This window comes from Panthera tigris, chromosome D4, assembly GCF_018350195.1.
Source record: "Panthera tigris isolate Pti1 chromosome D4, P.tigris_Pti1_mat1.1, whole genome shotgun sequence".
Lineage (NCBI taxonomy): Eukaryota > Metazoa > Chordata > Mammalia > Carnivora > Felidae > Panthera > Panthera tigris.
Genome location: NC_056672.1, coordinates 31,056,650 through 31,082,799, shown reverse-complemented (window position 1 = coordinate 31,082,799; position 26,150 = coordinate 31,056,650). Strand labels below are relative to the sequence as shown.

The 26,150-nt window shown below is 38.5% G+C and overlaps 1 protein-coding gene across 1 annotated transcript; it reads left to right on the top strand.

The window, feature by feature from the left end:
- The first annotated feature begins 2,656 nt into the window (after positions 1-2,656).
- On the top strand, positions 2,657-26,150 carry FAM240B (family with sequence similarity 240 member B). Its single transcript, XM_042964871.1, has 3 exons — positions 2,657-2,735; positions 17,426-17,571; positions 25,726-26,150. Exons 2-3 carry the CDS (start codon positions 17,429-17,431, stop codon positions 25,817-25,819), a joined length of 237 nt encoding a protein of 78 aa, XP_042820805.1. The 5' UTR covers positions 2,657-2,735; positions 17,426-17,428; the 3' UTR covers positions 25,820-26,150.

The window sequence follows — 26,150 nt, the reverse complement described above, 5'->3', positions numbered from 1 at the left end:
CCTTCACCTCCAATCCCAGCTAGTCCCAGAGGGACTCATTCCAAGAGCTCATCCGCGAATCTTCTAGGTTGGAACTAAGAACTCCCAGACATGTATGCTCAAGAGAAGAGAGTCAGGGCTCTAGTTTACATCAGTCCTCTCTCACTGGCAAGGCTGCTGTGGCCTAGTTGGTGGCAGATTGTTTTAAAGTAAATATGGGTGTAATTTTCTTCTACAGAATATTTCTCCTTCTGTGCTTTTTCTTTTTTGCTTCCTTTGCATCTAATCTGTCAGGCCCCAGAGCCCAGTCTGTGTGCATGCCTCTGCTAAATGCAGGTGACACTCAGTAAACCTTGGAGCATTCCTTCTGTTCTCTGATGCAACCCCAGAGAGGCAAAAACATTAAAGTTCAAAAAGTGAAATGGCATGAATTCCCTGTTTCAAAACAAGGAGAAAGAAGGAAGGCTGTGGCTAATAATAGTATTAATAATAGTAATAATGGCAACAATCTATTGAGTGAATGTCTGTGCCAAGAGCTGTGCTGGGACATCCCACACTAATTCTTTTTTTTTTTTTTAAGTTTTATTTATTTTGGGAGAGAAAGAGAGCATGAGCAAGGGAGAGGCAGAGAGGGAGAGAAAGAATCCCAATGCGGGGCTTGAACTCACAAGCCATGAGATCATAACCTCAGACAAAATCAAGAGTAGGATGCTTAACCAACCAAGCCACCCAGGCACCCCATCCCACATTAATTCTTAAAACAGACTCCCCGGTGAGTATTTGAAGAGGCTCCCCCTAACCAGATGCCCCTACTTTGTTTCTGCTCCCATGTAGATGCTGCCTTAGCCACAGAGTTTTTCCGGGCCCTGATGTACTTCCAGGAAGAGGGATCCTGTAGGAGTCTGACCTGAGCACATGTTGTATTATGTTTTCTTCTTTCTTCCCCTTTTTTCACTATAGGGGAATGAAAGGTGGAAACACATGGGGCTTGGGACAGAGACATGCTGCCTTGTAAGTGAACATTTCATTTGAGTAAAAGCTTGAAAGTTGGACAGCCTGAATTCAGATTCCAATTCTTCCACTTTCTAGCTGTGAGACCCAACCTCTCCATGCCCCTCTCCTCCCAATCAAATAAAATATAAAAGTAAGATCAAAATTTGGACATGCAGATACTTATAAATTAAAACCACAGTTGAACTAGGAAGAACACAAATCTCATTCTTTAAAGTATAACAAATTATTAATTGTGCAAAATTCCATGTTAGTAGAATAGGAATTTACAGAATTGTCATAAATGAGGTGAAATAATACTACATAAGAGTATTTTGATAACCTTTCTCTTGGAATCTTGCTAATGGCTTAAATAAAGACTGAGGAATCTCATGTAACCAAAATGATTGTCAGGGCTTTAGGAATATCAGTGATAAAGAGAAGGACTAGAGAGAAGAGTGGGAGGGGTAGAGGGCAAAGTGAGAAGGAAGAAAGAAAGAAAGAAAGAAAGAGGGAAGGGAGGAAGAGGGGAGAAGGAAGACATGGGGGAAGGGAGGAAGGGGAAAAAGACTGTCATCTATGTCTTCTGCTAGTTATTCAGTTTTCACTGTACTTTCTTAAATGGTGTATATGTAAACTTCACTTCTGTGATTTCAGTGTGCTCCTTGGAAATATTTTGTATTGAGGTTTTCTCTTTTATACTGTTGGTTTTGTATAGGTGGTACCCTGCAAAATGGTTTCAGAATTAACTCCTCTCACTCTTAATGAAAAAAAATCTCATCTCTAAAATTTGGTTCTGCTATTAAAGTAGGCATCCAGTTGAAAGTAAACCAGCTTGTTAAATTACTTTCATAGACCAACATTAAATATTACCACTTCATAAAGATAAAATTTGAATATCAATATTGGTCAAGATTGTCACACGTCATGTAAGTTATAAATTTCTAACCCACTGAACCAAGTAATAAGTATTCAGTTAGTAGCATGGTAGAAGGAGTTGATGAAAACCAGAGCTATTTTTGTTATCAGATGAGTGACTATTCTAAATGTTTTTCCTAAGGACAAAATGTGCTCCTCCATAATGGGATAAGAGCCACTCTAAAATGAGAAGTCGATCTCACTTGGATGCATTTTATTGGAAAACACTCACCAGAGGTCAATTCCTGCTCCAACTGGTTAGAGAACTAAGCAGACCGTGATATGTCATCACCAGATTCCATTCAAGGATTAATGGCTCCAAAGAACAAGATGCCTCTCTAAGTCTTCCTGTAATATTACACCCAAAAGTGACTTGTCCCACCATTCCAGTCCCTTGTGCACACCGAGGGTCAGAGGATGGCTTTTCACAAGTCTCAGAAGAACAGGGTACATGGATAATCCAGTACATGTTCTAAATCATCACTCTTAGCTCAGGCCAAGTCATAGCACTCATGGGACCAGCCAAAACAGAAGCTTGTCTGCCCTGAGCAGGTCAGGTAGCAAGAGATGGAATTTATTTAGAGCTATCTCTCACCACAAGTGAAGGCTGCAATGTCCCTGAAAAGATATTGTCTGATTCTGCTACTAATTAGGCTCAAGTGACCTTGAAAGTCTCAGGGATTTCTGTAACTCCTCCACTCCTATATAAAGGGGTGTAACAATGAGATTGTAGGACAGTGCCCGTGGCCTTCACAAATCAGAGCTGAGGAGTCAGGAGCAGGTCTGTGAAACTTACTCTCCTTTGTACCCCAGCAGGATATCAGCTCACCTGCAAATTCATCTTTAAGGTACAGTGTGTTGAACTTGTGTTGTCAGGTGTCAGATCAGCTCACATTTGGGGCTGGGAATTGAGACACACTCCTTATATGTTTGTCTTTTTTTGGCCACTTGGGCTCATTTTCTCTCTACTTTGAACACCTACCTTGCACCAGTTTGGGAATAGATTTAGACAGAGGCTTTCCATGTCTGATTTCTATGTGTTAACAATGCACGAATTTCAAGTTAAATAGTATATTTTAAAAAAGAGAGAAATCTGTGCTGATCTCACAGAGTAAATCTCTCTTAAGATTAAACAAAATGTAGAATATATCTCATATTGATTGATGGATAACTTAGTCCCAAGGAAACATTCACCATAGCCCCCCAAGCCATGGAGGCTTCTTGGAAAACTGGCAGTCAGAAGGATTAATCTTTAATTTTGGGTTTTCACTTGACTGAGTAAATTGGGATTTATGAGATTAAACTGCAGAATTTTCTTTCGTTTTAGTTTCTATGATTGGCCATCACGTAATGCCCTGAAAAGATGTAGCTCTTCTTTAGATAGACATAAGTACATGATCCTCACACGAAGTCAAGGTTTAATAAATGATATTTGATTAAAGTGATATTTATTGAAAAGGAGTTTCAGTACTTTTTAAGTGTAAATTAATCTATAAAGTAAATTTAAGAATTGCCATTGGAATTATGACTTTTCAAACTAGTAATGAATTACTGCCAATAAAACTAACCCTCTCGATAGATATTAACTTTAGTTTAAAAAAAAAAAACTTTTGCTATAAGGAATACAGAGAAATAGAACTGTTCATTTATCAGAGAATAGCTCCTTTTTGCTAAAGGTCTAATTATTGATATTTGCTCTTCACTTATATGCAAGGCAATCAGGTATTCTTTCCCATCTGGGAGTGAAGAAACTGAAATACAAAGCCCCTGTACTGTTGAAGGCACAGATTATTCCATTGAACTTGATGCTGATGGATTTCCCTATTAGAGCCAGAGAGAATGTCAAAGAACCTCCATTCACAGATGAGGAGACTGAAGTGAGATATCTTTGCCAAAATCTAAAATAAAAAAGAAATATTTTAAACAGAATATGACACTCATAAAATAATACACATTTAAACATATATAAGAAATAACTATATGGTTAATAATAATATAGTTGAAATAACATAAGCTAAATACCATCCAAAGAAAATAGGAGAAATAGAAATTTTAACTGGCCATTTCAACATATCCACTATTAGAACTTTGAGTATTTCTTTTTCTTATCTCAAACTATTTTAGAACAAAATATCAAAACAATTCTTTTTAGCACAAGAATGCAATAAAACCGGTTAAAATTTGTTTGTTTAAATGATGAGTACTTTTTACGTTTGAAACATAATTTCATTGAAGCACATACTGACTGTATATCAGCATACCATGATTTGCTTATTCATTAATTCAGCAAATATTTTTTAAGTGCCAACTACTTTCCATGTTCTGTCTTGAGGTGGCACATCTAGGTATGGTCTCCTGAGTACAAGACCAAAAGCTGTGCTTTGCCTTTTCACAAAGAACTGAATACATTGGTCTTTTCTGCCCTAGTGGAAACTAGAAGTACTTCTTTATTTTTTTTTAATATTTTTTTATGTTTATTTATTTATTTTTTGAGTGAGAGCAAGCCAGGGAAGCACAGGAGAAGAGAGAGAAATCTCAGCAGGTTCCACGTGTCAGTGCAGAGCCCCATGTGGGGCTTGAACTCACGAACTGTGAGATCATGACCTGAGCCAAAATCAAGAGTTGGACACTTAACCTACTCAGCCACCTAGCTGTCCCTGGAAGTACTTCTTTTTTTTTTTTTTTCTTAATATTTATTCATTTTTGAGATAGAGACAGAGCATGAGCGGGGGAGGGGCAGAGAGTGAGGGATACATAGAATCTGAAGCAGGCTCCAGGCTCTGAGCTGTCAGCACAGAGGCAACGCAGGGCTCAAACTCATGGTCCTGGCTGTGAGATCATGACCTGAGCCGAAGTCAGACACTCAACTGACTAAGCCACCCAGGCGCCCCGGAATTACTTCTTTAGAAGAGGGCGTTGGGGCACCTGGGTGGCTCAGTCTGTTAAGTATCTGACTTCGGCTCAGGTCATGATCTCACAGTTCATGAGTTTGAGCCCTGCACCAGGCTGCGTGCTGACAGCTCTGAGAGCCTGCTTCGAATTCTGTGTCTCCCCTCTCTCTCTGCCCCTCCCCCACTCACACTCGGTCTCTCTCTCTCTCTCTCTCTCTCTCAAAATAAATAACCATTAAAAAATTTTTTTTAAAAAATGAAGAAAGAGGGCCTCTAAGTCCATAAATATTCCAACACTCATGTAACTGCAGAGGGCAATATTATACACTCAACATATGAACAGAAGTTTATGCTCTACATATACTTATATATATGAACAAAATGTATGATTCACTGCAATTTTTATTACTAGATCCAGACAGGAATTAATTTAAATGTCCATCAATACAAGAATGATTAAATAAATCATGGAATATCCCTAAAAAATGGGGACCGTAAAAAGCAAGGTGGGCTAGTAAGGAAATATTTTCTTAAGTGAAAAAGCAAACTTCAGAACAATGCATGCAGTATGGTCCTATTGGCAAGAAAGAAAATGTTATATACACATATGCATGTGTGGTAAGGTCCTCTCCCTAAAGAAAGAAAGAAAAAAAAAAACCTCAAGGCAAGCTGGCTATGAGCATACGTGACAACACCCCTCACAACCTTGTAACATGAGACCACTTAATCAGATTGCATGTTTGTGTGTTACCATATATGGGAGACAAATAAGTAGAAAATGTATAAAAAACTACACCACGTGGCATTCCGGGCTCAGTTCTTCAGGTATGAACCCAACTGAGCCGAGCTGACACAAATAAAGTTGCTTCTTGGAAAGAAAATCCTCAGTATCACGACTCTCTGTGCAAGAATCCTGCTACACATATGCACATAGGCTTTCATGAAAATGGAAATATCATCATTAACAGTGGATATCTTCAGGAAGTATATAGCTGGCTGCAGTGAGGAAGGAGGAGAAAGACTTTTCATTTTGTATCCTTCAGTACTTTTTTGAAGTGTTCTGCTATGTACATGTACTATATTTACATTTTTTAAAATGCAGTCTTAAAAGACCATCTTTGTTAATTGTGTAAAACTTTGTAATCCATTGGCCAAATTATTTGGGAGATTTCCTGCTGAGAAATATTGAATAAATTATGGGATGCAGTAATTATCATACACGTCCCCAACTACATGGACCATGACAACAAAAGGAAACAAAGAAAAAACACTGTCCTACAATATTCAGGGAGAAAAAGGAAAGTGAATGCACCTCTAAGCTTACATATTTCTCCTCTCAAGTGTCCTATTTTCTTCAGTACTGTCACCAAGTGTGCCAGCAGTGTTTGCTTTCCTTGTCAGCCCTGCTGCTCCCTGTCCCTCCTCCCACTCCAAACTTCCTGCTGACTTTGTGCATTTCGACACAGCCGCCTCTCACACCTCTTGAGTTTCCAATGAATTATGCTTTATTGATCACAATATTTTATTCTCACTCAACAGGACAATAGAAATGATAAAGGTGGATTTGTTCCAGACATTCCATTTGCTAAAAATGAAAAAAAAAAAAAAAAGTTTCTGGAAACAATAATTTGGAGAAGTTGGAATCTGGTTAGAGCCCGCTCTTTCTGTTCAGAAAAAAACAATAAAAATAACTAGTGACAGCCACTGGGCTGGGATTTTTGGTAAAGGCAGGGAGAGAGAAACAATATTTTAGCAAAATTTTGTATTTTAACCAACTTACCTTTCAAAGTTTTTAATAGGAATAGAATATAAAATTTGCTAAAGAAGCTATCATTTTTAGATCAAAATTCTTTGGGGATTTTTAATTGACCAGATGAGTGGTGTCAGCACAAAAGAATTATAGGTGCTTTGTCTATTGGACAAGCAAGTCTAAAATGCACCCTGTGAAGGGTACCCTATCAAGCAGGCTCCTTGCTTCAGAGTAGTTTAGAGCCCCATTAATGGGACAAGAGTATGGCGATCTAGCTCCTACTCCCAATTCAGCCGGGTGTGGAAGCTCTCCATTGTTTCAAAGGATTTGGGAAGACAAAAACCCAGGGACCTGTGGGATGAGTTTAATGGCTTCTCAGTTCCCTTCCAGCCCCAATTAGGTGATCAAATGGAACCACCTAGAGGTGACCAATATAAACCTGCAGTGGTTAACAGTGACCTGGGAGGTGGAGGAGGCTACATTCTGTTTTGGTTTGTTTTGCAAGGTTTTATTTTAACTTTACACATGTCCAGGGTATGTTTGTTTTGGAATCGAAAACATAGCGTTAAAAAAAAAAATTAAAAAAAAAAAAAATTCAGGGGCGCCTGGGTGGCTCAGTCGGTTGGGCGGCCGACTTCGGCTCAGGTCATGATCTCGTGGTCCGTGGGTTCGAGCCCCGCGTCGGGCTCTGTGCTGACAGCTCAGAGCCTGGAGCCTGTTTCAGATTCTGTGTCTCCCTCTCGCTGACCCTCCCCTGTTCATGCTCTGTCTCTCTCTGTCTCAAAAATAAATAAAACGTTAAAAAAAATTTTTTTTTTTAAAAAAGAAAACATAGCTACATGGCTCATGGGGAACTCGGGTTTTCCCTGTTAGTCCCTATAGGGTTCAAAGACTGGTGACCAAAGGCCAAATCCACCAACAGACATATTCTGATGTTTCATACAATACTTTAAAACATCTTAAATTCATTACTAACTTTTTAAAATAAGGAGATTATATGCATTTTTAAAAAATCAAGATTTCCAGCTTCTCTTGGAAAGCTCAAATATCTGGTAACACTGGGAACGTGCTCCACTGGCAAGTCAGTTGGAGCTGAGTAGGTCCTTCAAATGGACCATACATTCTAGAATTGGCCGCAGGGAGCGGCCAGTGTTCTAAGCAGAGTGTTCTAAGCACATCTGGACCACACAGGCTTCTGAATCTGTGGCCTTTGATTTATAGGTAATCAACATTAATTTATAGATATAAACTAGATAACCCAGGATTTTGTTAAGCATGTACTGTGTCAGTTACTAAGTATTTACCACAGCAGCTTTTTCAGTTGAAAATCATTAACTTTGTGAAAATACATATGGTTTTATTTTACAGATGAGAAAACAAAGACTTATTTCTGTTGTTGGGTAAGTAACTTGCCCATATGGGATGCAGGGGTCTCCTAACTCCTAGTGCAAACTGTTTTCCATGACACAGGTAGGGCTGTGCTCCATGACACTGTTGGCTCTGATAGGATTCCTTTGTGTGCATTGAAAACACTCCTCAGCAAAGAATGGCCCATAACTGTCCACAACTGTCCATAGTGTCAAATGTATGCTCTTGTATAAAGGCCTTTTTTTTTTTTTTACTTTTTATTTTGAAGTCATTTTGGATTTAGACAGAGTTACAAGCTTGTCACCCAGTTTACTCTAATGTCAACATCTTAAATAACCAGATACCCTTATCAAAACTATGAAATTAACGTTTGTATAATAAAATTAACTGCAGACTTTATTTGGATTTCTTTAGTTTTTCCACTAATGTCCTTTTTTTTCTGTTTGAGGATCCAATCTAGGATACTACATTGCATTTATGTGGTAGATGATAGATACATACATACATACATACAGATAGATGATGATAGATAGATAGATGATAGATAGATCATATATTTACATTACAATCTCTCAGTCTCCAATATGTGACAACTTTTCAATATTTCCTTGCTTTTTGTAACCTTGACACTTTTAATGAGTCGTGGTCAGGTATTTTGTAGAATGTTCTCAAATTTTAATTTATCTGCAGTATTTTCATGAATAGATAATTTTCTGGTGTTAGGAGAGGTATACCACAGAGGCAATGTGCGCCTCTGTCAAACCATATCAGGGGCATATAATATCAACATTGCTCATTACCAGTGATGTGCACCTTGATCACATGGGCAGATTGGTGCTTTTTTTCTCCACTGTAAAGTTACTATTTTCACTTTAGTCACCGAGTCATGCCAGATGCAAGGAGAGGAGAATTCAGCTCTACCTGTGGTCATATGTTAAAACCACCACAGTAGTGGGGCATCTGGCTGGCTCAGTCAGTTAAGCGTTGGACTTCGGCTCAGGTCATGATCTCGCGGTTCGTGAGTTCAAGCCCCGTGTCAGGCTCTGTGCTGATGGCTCAGACCCTGGAGCCTGTTTCAGATTCTGTGTCTCCCTCTCTCTCTGACCCTCCCCCGTTCATGCTCTGTCTCTCTCTGTCTCAAAAATAAATAAACGTTAAAAAAATTTTTTTTAAATAAATAAATAAAATAAAACCACCACAATAGTTAGTTAATTTGGGGAGGAATATTTTTGAGGCTATGCAAATATCTTGTTTGCAAAGTTTCATCTGCTAATTTTAGTATTCATTAATAGATCCTGCCTGTAGCAATTATTATTACTGTGGTGTTCTCATGGTGATTTTCTATTCCCCTCTTTCCTTCTACATTTAATTCATCAGAATTCTCCTGAAAAGAATAATTGTCCCTTCTCCCTCATTTATTTTTTTCAATAATGTATATCAGTTTGGATTCACTCTTTGGATTGTAACTAATATGAGGTTGTATATATTTGTTACTTTGTAATTGAGAGTTCTTCCAGGGTGCCTGGGTGGCTCAGTCAGTTAACGGTCCAACTTTGGCTCAGGTCATGATCTGGCAGTTTGGGAGTTTGAGCCCCACATCAGGCTCTCCACTCTTACTGCACAGCCTGCTTTGGATCATCTGTCTTCTTTTCTCTATGCCCTACTCCCGACCCCAAAGATAAATAAACATTTTTTAAAATGTAATTGAGAGCTGTTTCAAGTTGCCTCCTCAGTTTCTTGCAATGGCTCTATCCATTTTTTACTTTCTTACTTTTTGGCATTATAAAATACTCAGTACAGGGGCGCCTGGGTGGCTCACTCGTTTAGTGTCTGACTTCAGCTCAGGTCATGATCTCACAGGTCTTGGGTTTGAGCCCCACATCGGGGTCTCTGCTGTCAGCACAGAGCCCACCTTGGATCCTCTGTCTGCCTCTCTCTTTGCCCCTCCTGCCTCATGGTGTCTCTCTCCTTCTCTCAAAAATAAACACAAAAAAAAAAAAAAAAAAAAATTAAAAAAATAGTACAAAAAACTTTAAAAGGTAAAGTGTGTGTAGGGATTATTTACAGAGTTTAGTGATCTGAATAAGAAGTTGGGAATAAATGTGAGAGAAGAAAGCTAAATAGCAATTTTTCTCTTGAAAAGAGAGAAAATTAATTTTTATTTTTTTAACTTTTTATTTGGAAATAATTTCAAGATTGTGGAACATTACAAAATAGTTCAAAGAATTCCCATATACCTTTAACTCAGGTATTCCTATCACCACCCTGTTTGCTTTACTATTTGCTTTACCTATCTACCTATTTTTTCTGAACTTTTTGAGAATTAGTTGACTCATGAGCCTTCACCTCTAGCTAACTCAGTGGGTACTTCCTAAGAAGTCATTCTCTTCCATAACCACAGCACAGGTGTTAACTGCAAGAAATTTAACACTGATATGATCATGTTATTGTCCATATTCCAATTTTGTCCATTGATTCAATATTGACATTTATAGCATTTTGAAATTTGATCAACTAACTATATTGATGTTCCTGATCTTACTGGCCCTCATCTCCAGCTGGATGCCCAGAGCTCTCTCCTCCACAAGCTGCTGTCTGCTCTAGTTACCAAGGCTCCTGACCAAGCCCACAGGGACTGTCAGGACTGACAGCGTAGGTTGGACCTGGGTGGATCCAAGCAATATTCTTGAAGAGCATCTTGGGGTAATTATATCTCATGATGATAGACACTAATTAGTCCTTTTTTTTTTTTTTTTTTTTTTTGGAAGGTAAACTTTTCCCTAAATGACTGGGGAAAGTGGTTCAAACTGTGGGAGGTGATGACAGGATCTTTGGAGTCAGACAGAGTAGTTTTAGAGCTCAGCTCTGGCATTTACTGGTTCTGAGATTTGGACAAGAACTTAAACCTTCTAAGCCTGGCTTCTTGTCTGTTGTCTGGGGAAATAATACCTACTTCCCAGAGCTATTGATATAATTAAATGAGATAATTTTCAAGATCTCATTAGCAACTGCAAAACATGATTCATTGCTCACCGTTACTAATACATGATGTCAGCACCCAATGAGTAAACAGACCAGGAACTGTGAAACCGACAGGTCTGGGCTAGATCTCTGGCTATCCCCCTTGTTACCTCTGGAACTAGGGGAAAGTCACTTAACCTCTCAGATTCACTTCCTCATCCTCAAATAAGGGAATAATAAAATCTAGCACAATATGTTGAGAATTAAATAACATTTGGTACTGTACTCAATGTGGGTTGCTAATATGAATATAAATGATGATAATGAACATTTTTCCATAGACCAGATACTATGTTCAATGCCTTGGTTGGTAATCTCATTTAATTCTTAGAAAAATCCATTTTTTTAACATGAGAAATTTAAGCTTTAGAAAGGTTATGTAAGTTTCCCAAGATCACATGGACTCAAAGCCCCTTCTTTATTTATTTAATTATTAGTTACTTGAATAACAATTGTTGGTCTCCCCTTTTAATGACTTATTGTCATCCCAGTTAATTCAGACAAACCCCACAGAACACAACAGGGCTGAGTAATTATGGACACATTCAATACAAGTATTTTTTTTCTTACATATCTTCTTTTAGTTAAAATTTCCAACTACTCAAGAACTCACTCATACTGCCCCAGGTGGCTTTTTATTTCACCTGCGCCTTTTCTTAAGACCCAAATATCACACTGCGGGCAAAATCTGAAGTGGCTTTGAAGGATATTAATTGGAGAAAAACTGTAGAGAGAGACTCAAGACTTAAATTCAAATAACCCGACTGGATTTTGGAAGGCAAGTTAAAAAAAAAAAAGTTTTTTTCTGAAAAGATGCTACACTGAGGAGAACCACTTTCACATAATCCTCCAAATTCCATATGCGAAGGAGAGGAGAAGAAAACTCATTTCACTCTATGTTCAGTGGGACCTAAAGATGGAATGGGAAGAGAAACTCATCAAAGCATCTTAGGCCTATAATCAGCTGCTGTCATCTTAGCAACTGGACCTAGAAACATCATTCCTAAAGATATTTTCACTGAAGGTGAAAAAAGACCACCTGAGAGGAAATGGGCTGGTGTCTGTGTTCCCCAGTAGCTATAGAGGCAGAATCTCCAGATGACAGAACCAGCATTTGGCAGAATGGGAAGAAGAAGGTTACATTTTACTATGTACTGGTATAGGAGGAATCAGTGCCCTGTGTGTGTGTTTGTTTTAGTCCTTATCATGACACATATAAAACTGATAACAGTTGGCACCTCTGACAAGGTATCAGAAAGGAGAAAGGAAGTTTGTCATAGTGCAATAAGCCTGGAATAATCTTGAAAAAAAAGTTAATCTAGTTCTGCCTTGATAAAGAATTGATGACTTGCACATTGCTTAGAACAAACTTAACCAGATGCGTGCTTCTCATGTGACCCAGTTCTTCCCAGGATCTATCGTCTTTCTGGCTGGCTGACTGGCTGGGTAGTGTGACAGTGGCAAGCACAGGCTTTGAAGCTGGGTAGGGTTTCAATCTCAGCTCCATCACCATGGAAGTGACCTTGGGCATCAATGACCTTGGGCAATGGCTTGCCTCTTTGTACCTCCTCTGTCAAATGTGGATAAGAATAAGATTGTGAGAGTTTAATGCAAGATGTAAAGCACTTTGAAGAGTGAAGGGTATTCAGTTAGTATTCAATAAAGCCAGAGATCACAGATAAGCAGCCCACCAGCCAGTAGGTGAATGTGTGGCAGCAAGTTTAATGGCGCATTGGTGGGGAGAGGCCTACTGCATCCTTGGACTCACTTCCACTCTTTGTTGTCTCGTAAGGGCTGAGTATCCATTGCCAATACCCTATTGTCAATTTTAAAAAGAAATAACTCTCTGTATTCAGGGGTTTTTTTAATCAGAATTAGAGATACAAAAATGATAAATGCAGTGAATCTGATATATATTTTTAAAGGAGGCGAAGCAGATACCATTCCTAAGTGTAAATTATGAAAATACCCAGAATAACTCATTTATGTGGACTTCTGGCCACTAGAGTTATCTAAATTTGCTCCTCCCGAATTTTGAGCCATGGGGGGTGAATAATAACACAGCTCTCTGAGTATTAAGAAAAAGAAATTATCCTATATTCTTAGAGAATATGTTCTCTATATTCTTAGAGAATCTCAGGATTAGAGTGGGACCAAAAATAAATCAGAAGCACTCAACGCTCACTTGAGAAGCCTATTCCTCTCCAATCTGCACCTATAGTGAGAAGAAAGCAGCAAACTAAAATTAAGAAAGGATGAATGTAAAGATCCAAACTTGGATTTATAAAAGAAAAAAAATCACTTGCACAAGAATAGAAGGAAGACACTTGAGTTTGAAAAGTCCCTCAGTAAAAAATAGGAACTTAACCTCAAAATCTTTAAAAGTGACTCAGGAGATTTCAGGTAATTGACAGGTTTATGTGTCCTCACATTCCATAGTATTTTTATTTTGTGACTATAAAAGCAGTACCAATCTGTCCCACAGGAGATCACAGAGGCTTTCTCTTCTTCCTGATCCCACTCAGAATAACTTGGGAAAGTAATGTCTTTTCACCCTCATTGGAGCATCTATAGGGCAGCACCATATACATAGGGCATATAGTGGGTGATTTTCTCTGCCTGGACCAGCTACAAGTGCAGAGAGAGTAACCATCAGTGCTTAGGTTTCTCATCAATACTCCCAGGGAAAAATAGACTTTTTAAATTTTCTCTTCCCTGCCTTATTTATATACATTCTTAAACATATTGGGCATCACTCAGTGAATGTGATTATAGGATCTGACCACAAAGATCCCCAAATATAACATCTTAAGTGATGTAAGAGTGAAACTCATCACCAAGAGCTTTTGCTAAAGGCTTCTCTGTATGCAGTCCAACACTGGACCTCAGACAAGAAGGGAAGCATCTTATCCCTGAGATCTAAGGAGTTCTAATTCTGACAGCCCAGCAACAGATAAATAAACCTTAAATACATGCTGAGTCAATAAGGAGCAAAGCATTTAATATCATGCATAAACTAAAGACAAGAACTTATTTAAGTGGTAGTTCAAATTCAGTTAACACTTTTGATCTCTTACCAGGGATAGGACAACAGATTGTGAGCTCCCCAAAGACAAGCATGTACTGGGTTGGTATATGAACATTTAGGGAGTGAATAGCAATATATTTGGCACTTTCATCCATATTACCACATTTCATCTCCACTTTGTGCATGATAGAACTGGGTCTCAGAACACATGAAGGGCTTATTGCCCAAAGTCACAATAGTGACAACAGTCCTGCCCTCCTATTCAGCTCCCTGGCCATCCTGGCTGTCAGGGCATGGCCACCAGGGAAGGTGACTGAGGTAGGACTGCAGTTGTGTTGGCAGGCAGGACAGCTGTCTCCACACATCCCCTAGTAGGCGAGGCAAGGCTTGGTGAAGAGTTCCAATCCTAGTTGCTTCAGGGATGACAGCAAGAGAGACTGGCCAATAAGGACAGTATCCCATGCTCAGGTGCAGAGGCAGGAAAAGGGCTACACAGAGAAACTCAGTAGGAAGGAAATCAGCAGGAAGAAAGTAAAATAGTTCAGGATGCCCTGCAGGGAGAGCACAGGGAAGAGGTTTTAAGAAAGCTAAAGAAAAAAACCATAGTGCCAAAGCTGCAGATAGAGAATTCATCCCTTAAGAAGGGCAGTGAGGGAACCCTCAGACTGCATCAAGGAAGCCATGCTTCTTTCAGCCAGCACAGTGTTCTGTACTTGAATGAGGTGTCTCTACAGATGACCACAGTGCCCATTGCTTTCTGTTGTGCAGATCCAATAGCTTTACTCCTTTACAATACCTGCCTGTTCACTGAGAGTATCTAAATTTATGATTCTTGAAGTCTTCTCAAAGATCACAGCCCTTTGGAGGGAACAAGAAGTAGAGGCAGCATGCATCAGATCCTTCAGATCCTGCTGCCTGATTTCCTTAGGTCTCACTTTGATTTAATTTATTCCTTGAGTGTATGAACACCACACTGCTTACAACTGCTTCTCTTAACCTAGCTCATAATTATGCAACTACAGTGTCTGCTAGAATAAATCTTCCTTCCATATCCAAACCACTCCTTTTTCCCAAATTGTGTAAATGTGAAACGACAGGATGATGTGAGCAGTCTGTGTGCCTGCATAGGCCTCTTTTTTTTTTTTTTTTTAATGAAAAAGTCTTTAGAATAAAATGTTAATTGTAAATTTCAAGAAAAGAAAAAAATTCCAGTAAGTACCTATTTGGCCAAACTATCTTTTCTCTGAATACCAGATATCTAATATGAACTTGAAATGTTTAGGAGCATTTTGTAATAAAGGAGTGTGTGTATAAGTCATGCATTATTACTCTTGGTATACTTAAGTTACATGTTTGCATCAATGCCTTATTCCCTGCTCAAAGCAAGCACTATTTTCTTATCTAGCATTTATACAGGCAGAATCACATGAGGAAAATAAGAAAATTTAAGACACCTCCGCAGCTTGAACTAAATCTATAGGAAACTAACTGCTATAGGTGAGGGCAGGGAAAATATGACTTCATGTGTGGAAGTTAGAGGTGGTTGGGGCCATAGACTCAGGATTGGTTGACATGCTTAGAGCAGACCTTTTGTTACCTCTAAGAAAAGGCTAGCTCTGGGCCTTTCCATGGCCAGCAAGCTTCTTATGATGTCAAAACATCATAAAATATAGAAAATTCAAGACATGATTAATTTATCTACTCATTCAGTCTTGCCACCACCTACTCTAGTTCTATGAGTTCTGATGTATATTTTTAACAAGTCTTTCAATGTTGAGTGACTAAGAATTTCTTCAAATTCTGTGCATCCATTAGCCTGAATCCATTAGCCTGGGGGAGAAAATAAGTGGAAAATAAGCTCTTAGTAGATGGAGTCTGTGCTACCTCCAGGCCAGAACTTCAGAACTCAAGCAGGGCTCAGACAGAATCTGGAGAGGCTCTCTCAGGCACAACACAAACCTCCTGAAACTAGAGAAGGCAAATATATTTGAGCACATCCCCTACTCAGAAAGTACAAAAATCGCCTTCCAGACCCTCCCTCAGCATCTGAGTTCAGAGGGGCCATTGGCAATTCCAGGCCAGCTTTTTTTAGAAAAAAATTAGCTTGACAAGGGTCATTTAATTTAATGAAGAATAACTGAGCACCTATTTTTTGTTCCAAGATATCAAAAACAACAGCAAAACAGTAAGGTCCAGGTCCTCCCTAATCTCCAGCCAGAGCTAGAGCCAGAGCTCTTGTCTGAACCAGTGCTCATCAGATGGATCTTTTCTGCAGTCCTTTGCATCTACCTGCCTGCCAAGCAGGCAGAGACGGATCTTTTCTGTAGTCCACTGCATTTAGCTCCCTGCCAGAGCCACTAAGATCTGGAAAATGGGCAATGTTCACATAAAAAGTAAACCTTTTTTAGCATTAAACATGTGCTCTTTCACGGGACACACACACACATGCCACACGAGCTTGCTCTGTATATGGCCATCTCCAGATATAGTGGCCATTTCTTGTGATGAGAATCTCAGAGCCAAGAGTACCCACTTTGAAGATGGACAGACCTGGGTTCAAAGTCCCACTCTACCACGTTCAGTTATGAGGATAGAGGCAAATTCTATTTCTCAGTTTCCTCATCTGAACAATGAGTGTAGAATCACCCAGCTCCAAGAGTTGTAGGGAGAATCAAATGCAAGTGTGTATAGAAGGCCTATCACACATTATGTGCTCAACAAATGGTAGAGGTTATTGTTATTCTGTGAGGAAAGATGGAAAGAGCTTAACATTTGTTGATTGCATATTTGCCATGTTTAGAGCTTCTGCATGTACCATCTCATTTTATATACATATACACACAACTGTGAAGTAACTGTCAAGACTTCTTTCTTTAAGTTAAAATCACAACTATCATAAAAATAAAATGAACAAGAAATAAATTAAATAAATAAATAATAATAAATTAGTCAAATATTTTATTTAATTTATTAATTAATGGGAAAACTAGTAAGGTATCACAACTAATTCAAAAAGAATTTTTAAAAAACATACAGATGTAGGATATCAAGAATACTGAAATGAATTAGAAGTAGATTAAAATTGCTTGGTATCCACACAACTATCAGTTGCATTCCCCTGGACAAAACTTATTTGACTCTTTATGTTCAAGAATCATTTGCATTACTATATTTTTTCTATAATTTCAGAGTTGTAAAATAGCTCAAAGACAATAAAATGGGGAGGCCCCTGGTAGAAGAAGATAATCTTTACGGGTTATTAGACACCTTTTTTGTTTTTGTTCATTTCAAAATTTTTTTATTATATTTTCTGACAGAACCATTATTATTCCCATTTGCAGTTGAGAAAAAAAATCATAGTGACTATGTAATTTGTCTACAGTCACAAAAAGTGTAAACGGAAGGGTCTAGATTCAAACTCACCTTTCATCACTCTAAAATTAGAGTGGCTCTAGGATTTCTTTTTCTTTTATTTTTCAGGGGATGAACAATCAATATATCCGTCGGGAAGTCTTCTGCTGTGAAACTTGTCACGAACTCAAAAGCTTCTGGGAAAAAGAAATTAGCAAACAGACTTGTTACAGGGAACTGGAGGAAGACCGTCAGGGAAGGAGCGCCCTGAGAAAGTATGTGGATTATTTCTCTACTATTTTTTAAATTAGATTTCTATAGAAATACACCAGATTGTGAATATGGGAGACTGAGTTCTATTCATTATTACTGTTCTAAGAATGCAAATGTTCAGTATGGTATGGTAACGTCAGTGCAGCCATGAGAATAAAGGAAAACAAGACTTGGATGAAGATTACATTCACAGGTCTCAGAGGAAGGGTCACCACATACTATTTAGGGCCACAGGGGAAGCAAAAGACAGAAGCATGGGGAACATCTAAGCCAGAGTTTTTATTGGAGTTCCTGAGCAAAAGGCAAGGCAGAGCAGAGTAAACAGTTTAGCACTGTCTAGTTTGAGTAATTCCAGAGGGCTCTGGCTATAGATGTGCTCTCTAGTTGTATGGAACCTAGCCCTGGGGTGATTTGGGGTGGGGAAAATATGGCTTCACAGGTGGAAGTTAGAGATGATTGGGGCCATAGACTCAGGATTGGTTGACATGCTCACAGCAGGCCTTTTGTTACCTGTAAGAAAAGGCTAGCTCTGGGCCTTTCCATGGCCAGCAAGGTTCTTATGATGTCAAAACATCATAGAATATAGAAAATTCAAGAGATGATTAATTCATCTACTCATTTAGTCTTGCCACCACATTTACCAGGGTTTCCGAATCTAGCATTATTGCCATTTAGGGCCAGATAATGCTTTGGGGTCAGGGGGCTATCCTGTGCTTTGTAAGATGTTTATCAACATCCCTCAAGACATTATATTCCAGTAGGACTCCCATTCCCATTGTAACAACAAAAAATATCTCCTGATATTACCGAGTATCCCCTCAAGGGCAAAGCCACCTCTGATTGAGAACCAGTGACTCATAAATAAGGTTGAGCCTTTTTTGTATATAAACAAAAATGAAGTTCTATTATTTATATCTTGATAAACTGAAAAAATCTTTCCCCCACCTTGCCTCTGTTGTAATCCCCAGCACATGAGGTACACTAAATTTAAGTCAACAGAACAGAACTATGAGAGATCTCACATTTGGGAAGATACATATTAATATTCTTGGGGGAAGGCAAAGATGGTATTCCCCTCTTTGGCAAGTAAACTTGTTGTTCTAGCCAAAGGAATCTGTGGAGAGGAGAACATATCCTTATGTGAGAAGACATGTGTCACATGTGTCAACATCACTTGGAAAAAAAGAGCCAGCACCTGCTCTCACATGTGCAGAGCCTTGGAGCAGACAGATCAACTCAACTTTTCAGAGACTATCTGGGTTCTCTGTCCCTAAAATGGGAACAGCTCAGTCAAGTCGTCTATTTTGCTAAGACACCCACTCACAAGTGGAGTGGCAGCTAAATATTCTGCTGGCCAGCGAGGCACTATGTCTCCATGTTTCTGAACATGCTGAGCTGAAAACATGTGTAGTTCACATGTGTTGAACCAACATCAACTTCTAAAAATCTTGATTAACGCCTGAGGGGAAATAACTTCTCTCCTAGCCAAAGAAGAGCTCTGCCATCATTCCAGCTACATTCCTATTTATCCAGCAAGCAAAATCGGGGTTTTCTAGATGCTAGAAGAGTCACACACTAGAGCATCCAGTCCTGGAGATTCCAGGAGAGTGAGGAAAATCAGTTGTGTGGTTCATGCCATCTTCTGCCCCCAAGTCGTGGCCCACAAGCCAGGAAGCCAAATCCCATCATGAACCCTATACCGCATCTTCCCGTCCAGAACCCTCAAGGTATGGGATTAAAAGCATAATTTGTGATATCATTTTATTTTTGTCAAAATACATACACAGTCCACCTGTATATACAAGAAAAATATTAAAAGAAAATATGCTGATACTGAGTGATTAGTTTTGATTGGCAGAATGGCAGATTTTGTGTGTATGAGCTCTCCTAGCTTCTCCAAAGTTTCTACAACGATTCTGTGCCATTTTCTAATTAGGCAAAATGAAGTTATAAAAAAGGCAACTGATTGCAAATGGTCATAGAACAAATGAATTTACAAATAATTAAACAATTTTGTTTAAAATGTTAAAATACATGTTTAAACAAATCATTCTCCAGATTCCCATGTGCCTCAGAAATGACCCCCTTCCAAGTGGGTGCAGTTTTCTCTCCCCTCTATAACCAAGAGAATAAATCTTCAAAATGTGCTCATCATGAAACATTTCATCATTGTGTCCCACAAATAAATGTTAAAGAAGTGGACAGAGCCTCTGCATTGAAAATCTTAAGGAGTGAGGAAGTAGAGGCAGCTTCCTATGGTTTGTTTGCTCCTCTGTTGTGGAGTCTCATTAACCAGAGCTATTTCCCTTGTCAGCTGTGAAAAAAAGACCCAAAACCTAGTGGTTTTGTTATTATTTTTGTTAAATATCCCAGATTTATTTTCATACCAAGAGCAGAACGTTGGAATATTTGTTTAGATCTGAGAAAATAGTTTGAAACAGAGTAAGAGTGTACCTTCCAACATACACTTGCAGACCAGTGAATATCATAAACCCTGAAGTCCCTATTCTATCCCTGTGGTCTATATCTCCCATACTCCACTATACATAAGTACACTGGACACACATACATAATACTCACGCTCTTTTTTGATTCTACTCTCCACTTATAAAGGCAAATTCAAGCCTCTGAACAATACAGAAATATTCAGAGTGAACACTAAAAGACAAAAACCCTAAAAGTTCCCACCAACACCTTTGCTGATAGAACAAAATCAATATTGCTTTATGTTCTTCTCGGCAGATCTGACTAGCAAGACTTGTGGCAAAGCAGGGTAGAGTGGAAACAGGTGTTTCACCATGGACATGCTTGTTAGCACACTCTCCTGCAGGTTCACTGACAGAGGAATTCAGCCAGAGCTGCAGAGAATCAATTTATCCTGGCAACTGGTGTGTCTAGCAGAGGCCTTGGAGGCGAGATCATGAGGCGAGATGAGGGACCTCAGAACTGGAAAGCCCCTTACCCTCTCTGACAATGGCCAGAAAGAAGCAACACAACAGGAATAAGGGTGGTCCACAGAGAAGTTGAAAACTGTTTGCAAATAACTGATGGAGACAATCTGAGGAAAATCAAATGCAGTGTAGGTACTAGGACTAAACCTCCTGGTTTGTTGGGGCAGTCCAGGTGTACGTCTATCATTTTGTTACAGTTATGGATCATAATTTCCCTTTTTATTTTAAAAGTATCTCCATTTAGGGGCACGTGGGTGGTTCAGTCAGTTAAGCATCTGACTCTTGATTTCTGCTTGTCATGATCTCACAGTTCGTGAGTTCAAGTCCCTCATTGGGTCTGTACTGAAAGTGTGCAGCCTGCTTGGGATTCTCTCTCTCTCCCTCTCTATCTTCCCTTTCAGCACTCTCTCTCTCTCTCTCTCAAAATAAATAAACTTTAAAAGTGGGGTGCCTGGGTGGCTCAGTTGGTTAAGCATCTGACTTAGGCTCAGGTCATGATCTCAGGGTTCACGGATTTGAGCCCCACATCAGGCTTTGTGCCGACAGCAAGGAGCCTGTTTTGGATTTTCTGTCTCCCTCTCTCTTTCCCTCCCCTTCTCATTCTCTCTGTCTCTCTCTCTCTCTCTCTCTCTCTCTCTCAAATAAGTAAATGAACAAATAAAATAAATGTTAAAAAAACTTTAAAAAAAAAGTACTTCAGTTTAGATGATAAATTATATGGACCCCTAAGTCTAAATGATCAGCCTGTAATTATAACTGAGAAGTTAAGGAGAGTCATCAGAAGGTGATATAGGTCCAACCTCCAGGAAAGAGAAAGGGAAGGAAGTGGATGCTCCCCACAGCAGCAACTCTGAGCGGTGCATTTTTACACCCATCATACCCAAGAAAAGTTAAACTCCTTTAATTAATGAATGTGTCCACATTATATTAAAAAGTCCATTGAGTTCCATGAAATACACAGACTGCAGTCCTTATTAGTGAGCTTTAAAAGATCTCAGTGACAAGTCATGTACATTTGGAGGAAGATTCAGTTATAGAAACTTTCAGAGACGCTTATAACAAGGCAGCAGTTTGGTTACAAATTAAGATGCATACTTAACAAGTATAATGGAAAATATAGCTTATGAAAATTACTAATAGGTGATATCAACAGGTTATATAAGCTCAATAAATCATCCCTTCTTTTTTTTTTTTTTTTTAAGTTTATTTATTTATCTTGAGAGAAAGAGCACAAGCAGGGTAGGGGGAGAGTGAGAGGGAGAAAGAAGATCTCAAGCAGGCTCCTCACTGTCAGCACAGAGCCACGGACCCACGAACTGGTAAATCACGACCTGAGCTGAAATCAGGAGTCACCGACCCTTAACCAACTGAGCCACCCAGGCACCCCAGAAAATCATCACTTCTTAGATAAACCATGCAAGGACCTCTGAGGCAGTTGCCTGCTTATGAGAGAGAAGCCATTCTATGTTTTATCTCATCTTTCAAAGAAGCAAACTGTATTTTTATGTCCATTACCTTAATTTAATCTAAGGTAGAGTGAGGGTAGGTCTTATCATTATTCTCCATAACCCTCATTCTTCTCTCAATATTTCAACTTTCGATCTTTGGTTGCTAATGTAGCTAAGCAACAACTACACCTAACAACAGGATGACACTCCAGATTCTTTCCATTCTTTCCTGGCCCCATAATTGAGCAGAGTTTTAAGTGAGAACTTTCCAGAAGCCAACTTAGTAATAGGTGACTGGAGCCTTCAAAATATTTATACCCTCTAAATTACTTGTCTCCAGGAATCCCTCTGAGGAAAATAGGTATATGAAAAGAGTAATAAGTATTATCATTACTCATTTTAGGGTTATTTGTAAGAGTGAAAAAATTAAGACTGAATCCAACTTTTTAAAATTCTTTATTATATAGTCTGATCTTCCTGCGTTAAGCATGCATTACTTTGCTTTAGCATTGTTATGAAATGAATTGTGTACCTTCACACATTCAGAGTGTGACTGTATTTTGAGATAAGGACTTTAAAGAGGTGACTTGGTTAAAATGAGACCTTTAGTGTGGGCCCTAATCCAATCTGACTGATGTCCTTTAAAAAAGAGGAGATTAGGATGCCCAAAGGGATACCAGGTATGCACACACACCAGAGAAAAGGTCACATGAGAGTGAAGCAAGAAGGCTATCTGCAAGCAAAGGAGAGAGGCTTTGGGAGAAACCAAATCTACTGACACCTTGATCTTGGACTTCCAGCCTCCAAAGTTGGGACCAAATAAATTTCTGTTGTTGAAGACCCCCAGTCTGTAGCATTTTGTTATGGCAACTCTATCAAACTAATGAAACCATTTACCCAATCTTTTCATTGTGGTTGTTTTTATTCTTATGAAACTAACACAAGCACATTTTTTTTTAACCAAGCATCACAAAAGAATATATAATTAGAAGGGAGTTCCTTCTTACTTGGGCTCCTAGACTTGCTCTCTAGGGAAAGCTGACATCAACAGTTTCTTGTATATCTTTCCCAAAAACTTCAAAATGAATAAGCAAATAAATGTGTGTGCTATATTTTTATGCAAGATGAGACTATACTTCTGCACCTTGCTTTTTTAAATTACTTGGAAGTTTTTCAATACCAGCACATTCAGTTCTTCTTTAATGTTTTCCATTACAATGATGTTAACAATTAATTTAACCAATCACATCAAAGAACACTTAGGTTGTTGTTTGTTTTCTAGCTTCACAAACAATGTTGTAATAAGAATACTTGCACATACATTTTTGCATACATGGACAAGAATTATGGGATATGTTCATAAAAATTAAAAAGTCAAAAGATGAGTTGGTTTTTTTTGGTTTTTTGTTTTTTTGGTTTTTTTTAATTTTGATAGTTCTTGATTTCTTGTCTTGCAGAGAAGTTGTATTCATTTAAACTCCCACCCTGAGTATGGGAGTGCCAGGTGGAAAGATTGCTCACGCTGTGTATTGTCAAACTCTTAATCACTATTAATCTGATGGGTGAAAATAGCATCTCACTGTTTTAAACTGAATTTAATTAATTATAAGTTTGGTTGAGATCTTTTTATATGTATAGGAAACAACTGGATTTCTTCTTCTGGTACAGCCAATTTATATCCTCTGCCCATCTTACTGTAGATTTTTTCTTAATTGATTTATAAGCATCATGCACTTCTTTTCATGTATGTACAGTTCTATGAGTTTTGACAGGTGCTTAGAGTCATATAATTACCACAATCAAGATATGACATGGTTTTGTCACTCTGAAAAATCCCCTCATGCTGTTCCTTTATGGTCATTTCCTCTGCCAACTTCCAGCCCCTGGCAACCACTGATGCGTTCTCCATCCCTATGATTTTGCTTTTTCCAGAGTGTAATAAATGAAAAATATAGTATGTATTCTTTTCAGTCTGACGTTTTTCACTCAGCAAAATGTATTGGGGATTAATTCTTGTTGTGTGTGTCAGCTGACTATTCCTTATCATTCTGTTATATGGATGTATCACAGTTTGGTGATCCACTCCCACTTGAAGGACATTTAGGTTACTTATGGTTTTTGATGATTTGAATGAAACTGCTGTAAACATTGACATACAGATTTCTGTGGAACACAAGTTTCCATTTCTCTCGAGTCAGTACCCAAGACTGAGATTGCTGGGTCATATGGTAAACGCCAAACTATTTTCCCAAATTACTGTTCTATTTGGCATTTCCACAGCAATGTAAGAGACTTTCAGTTACTCAGCATCCTGACCAACACTTCATCTGCATTTAGTTGTAAGGGGTTTTTTTAATTTTGTTGGAGTTTTTTTGATGGAGTGGGTTGAGGGGGGACATTGTTTATTTGTTTTCCTTTGTGTGTGTGTGGTCATTCTATGAGGTTAGTGATAACTTATTGTGTTTTAATTTGCATTTTCCTAATTATGTTAAGCACTACTTTTATGTGCTTATTTGCCATCCATACAACTTCTTTGGTAAAATATCTGTTCAAAATTTTTACCCACTACATTATTTTCTTATCATTCAGTTTGAACTTTATATATTCTAGAAACAGGTCCCTTAACAGATATGTGATTTGCAAATATTTTCTTCATTTATGGTTTGCCTTTTATTCTCTTTACAGTATCATTCATAGAGCAAATTTTTAATTTTGATACCCCCAAATATTCTTTTTTCTATGAATCATGCTTTTTGTGTTGTATCTAAGATTTTTTTTTTCCCTAATCCAAGGGAAATAATGAATATGTTATTTTGTGCGGTTATCTTCTAGAAGCCTTAGCTGACAGCAGGATTCTTGCACAGAAACTAGTGACACCTTTCTGGCCTTTCTTCCCAGGAAGCAACTTTATTCATGCCAACATGGTCTCAGTTGGGTTCCTACTAGAAAAATTGAGCCTCGAATGCCACCTAGTGTAGCCTTTTATTAATTTTCTACTTCTTTGTCTCCCATATATGGGTAATGTAAAGACATAATCTGATTGGCTGGTCTCATGTTACAGAGTCGTGAGGGATATCACATACACATATAGCCAGGTTGCCTTCCCTTATCTAGAGGTCTTTTCATACAACATTTCTTAGGGAGGGGACTCTTGTCTTACATTTCATATTTAGGTCTGTGATCCATTTTGAGTTCATTTTGTATAAGATGTGGAGTATAGACTAAAGTACATTTTTTGAATATGAACGTATGATGCTCCAGCACGATTTGTTTTAAAAAAAAATATCCTCTCTCCATTGAGCTGCTTTTGCCTCTTGTCAAGAATCAATTGGCTGTATTTGCACATACTTATTTCTGGATTCTATTCTGTTCCACTGATTTATTTGTTTGCTCTTTCATCAGTGCCATACTGTCTTGCTATACTTGTCACAGAATCAAGTAATGTGAGTCCTCCAGCTTTCTTCTTCAAAATTGTTTTGGCTAATCTACTTCTTTTGCCTTGCCATATAAAGTTTATCAATATCTACCAAAAGGTCCTTCTGGGATTTTGTTTGACATTATATTGAATCAATTTAGGAAGGAATAAATTATAAAAGCACATATTCATAGACTTTGCTCATTTATCTATTGATTTCTTCATTAATTTGTAAAAGCCATGTGTTTCTCAAAAATATTTGTTGGAAAAACAAAAGACTTCAATTGGACCATCAGATGTGGAGGTAAAAGCAGTAAGCATTTGTATTTTTCCTCTCCTCAGGCTCAGAGAAGAATGGAAGCAGAGACTGGAGAAAAGGCTACAGATGCTGGACAATCCTGATGAGAAAAAAAAGCAGGCAAATACGGTGGGCTGAGAGCCTCCTGCTTCATCCACTTCAAAGATAACAAGCCACCAAGGGCACTCTTCTAGGAGAAAAATCTAACACCCAAGTTATGTTGATTTACTAAGCAGGACACTCTCTGTTTGCTTTCCCATTTGTAAGGGATTTACATGTGAAAACTCCCCCAGTGCTAATGGGAGTCATTATCCAACTCAATCCTCTCTGCCATGGACAGGGTGACCGCCAGTGGGACAGGGAAGCTCAGGTTATTTAATATAAAAAGCTCTTAGAATTAGCACTCCCCAGGTTTCAATGATCCAAGTAGTGTAATTTATTTCCACATTTTCTTTTCATTTTGAAATCT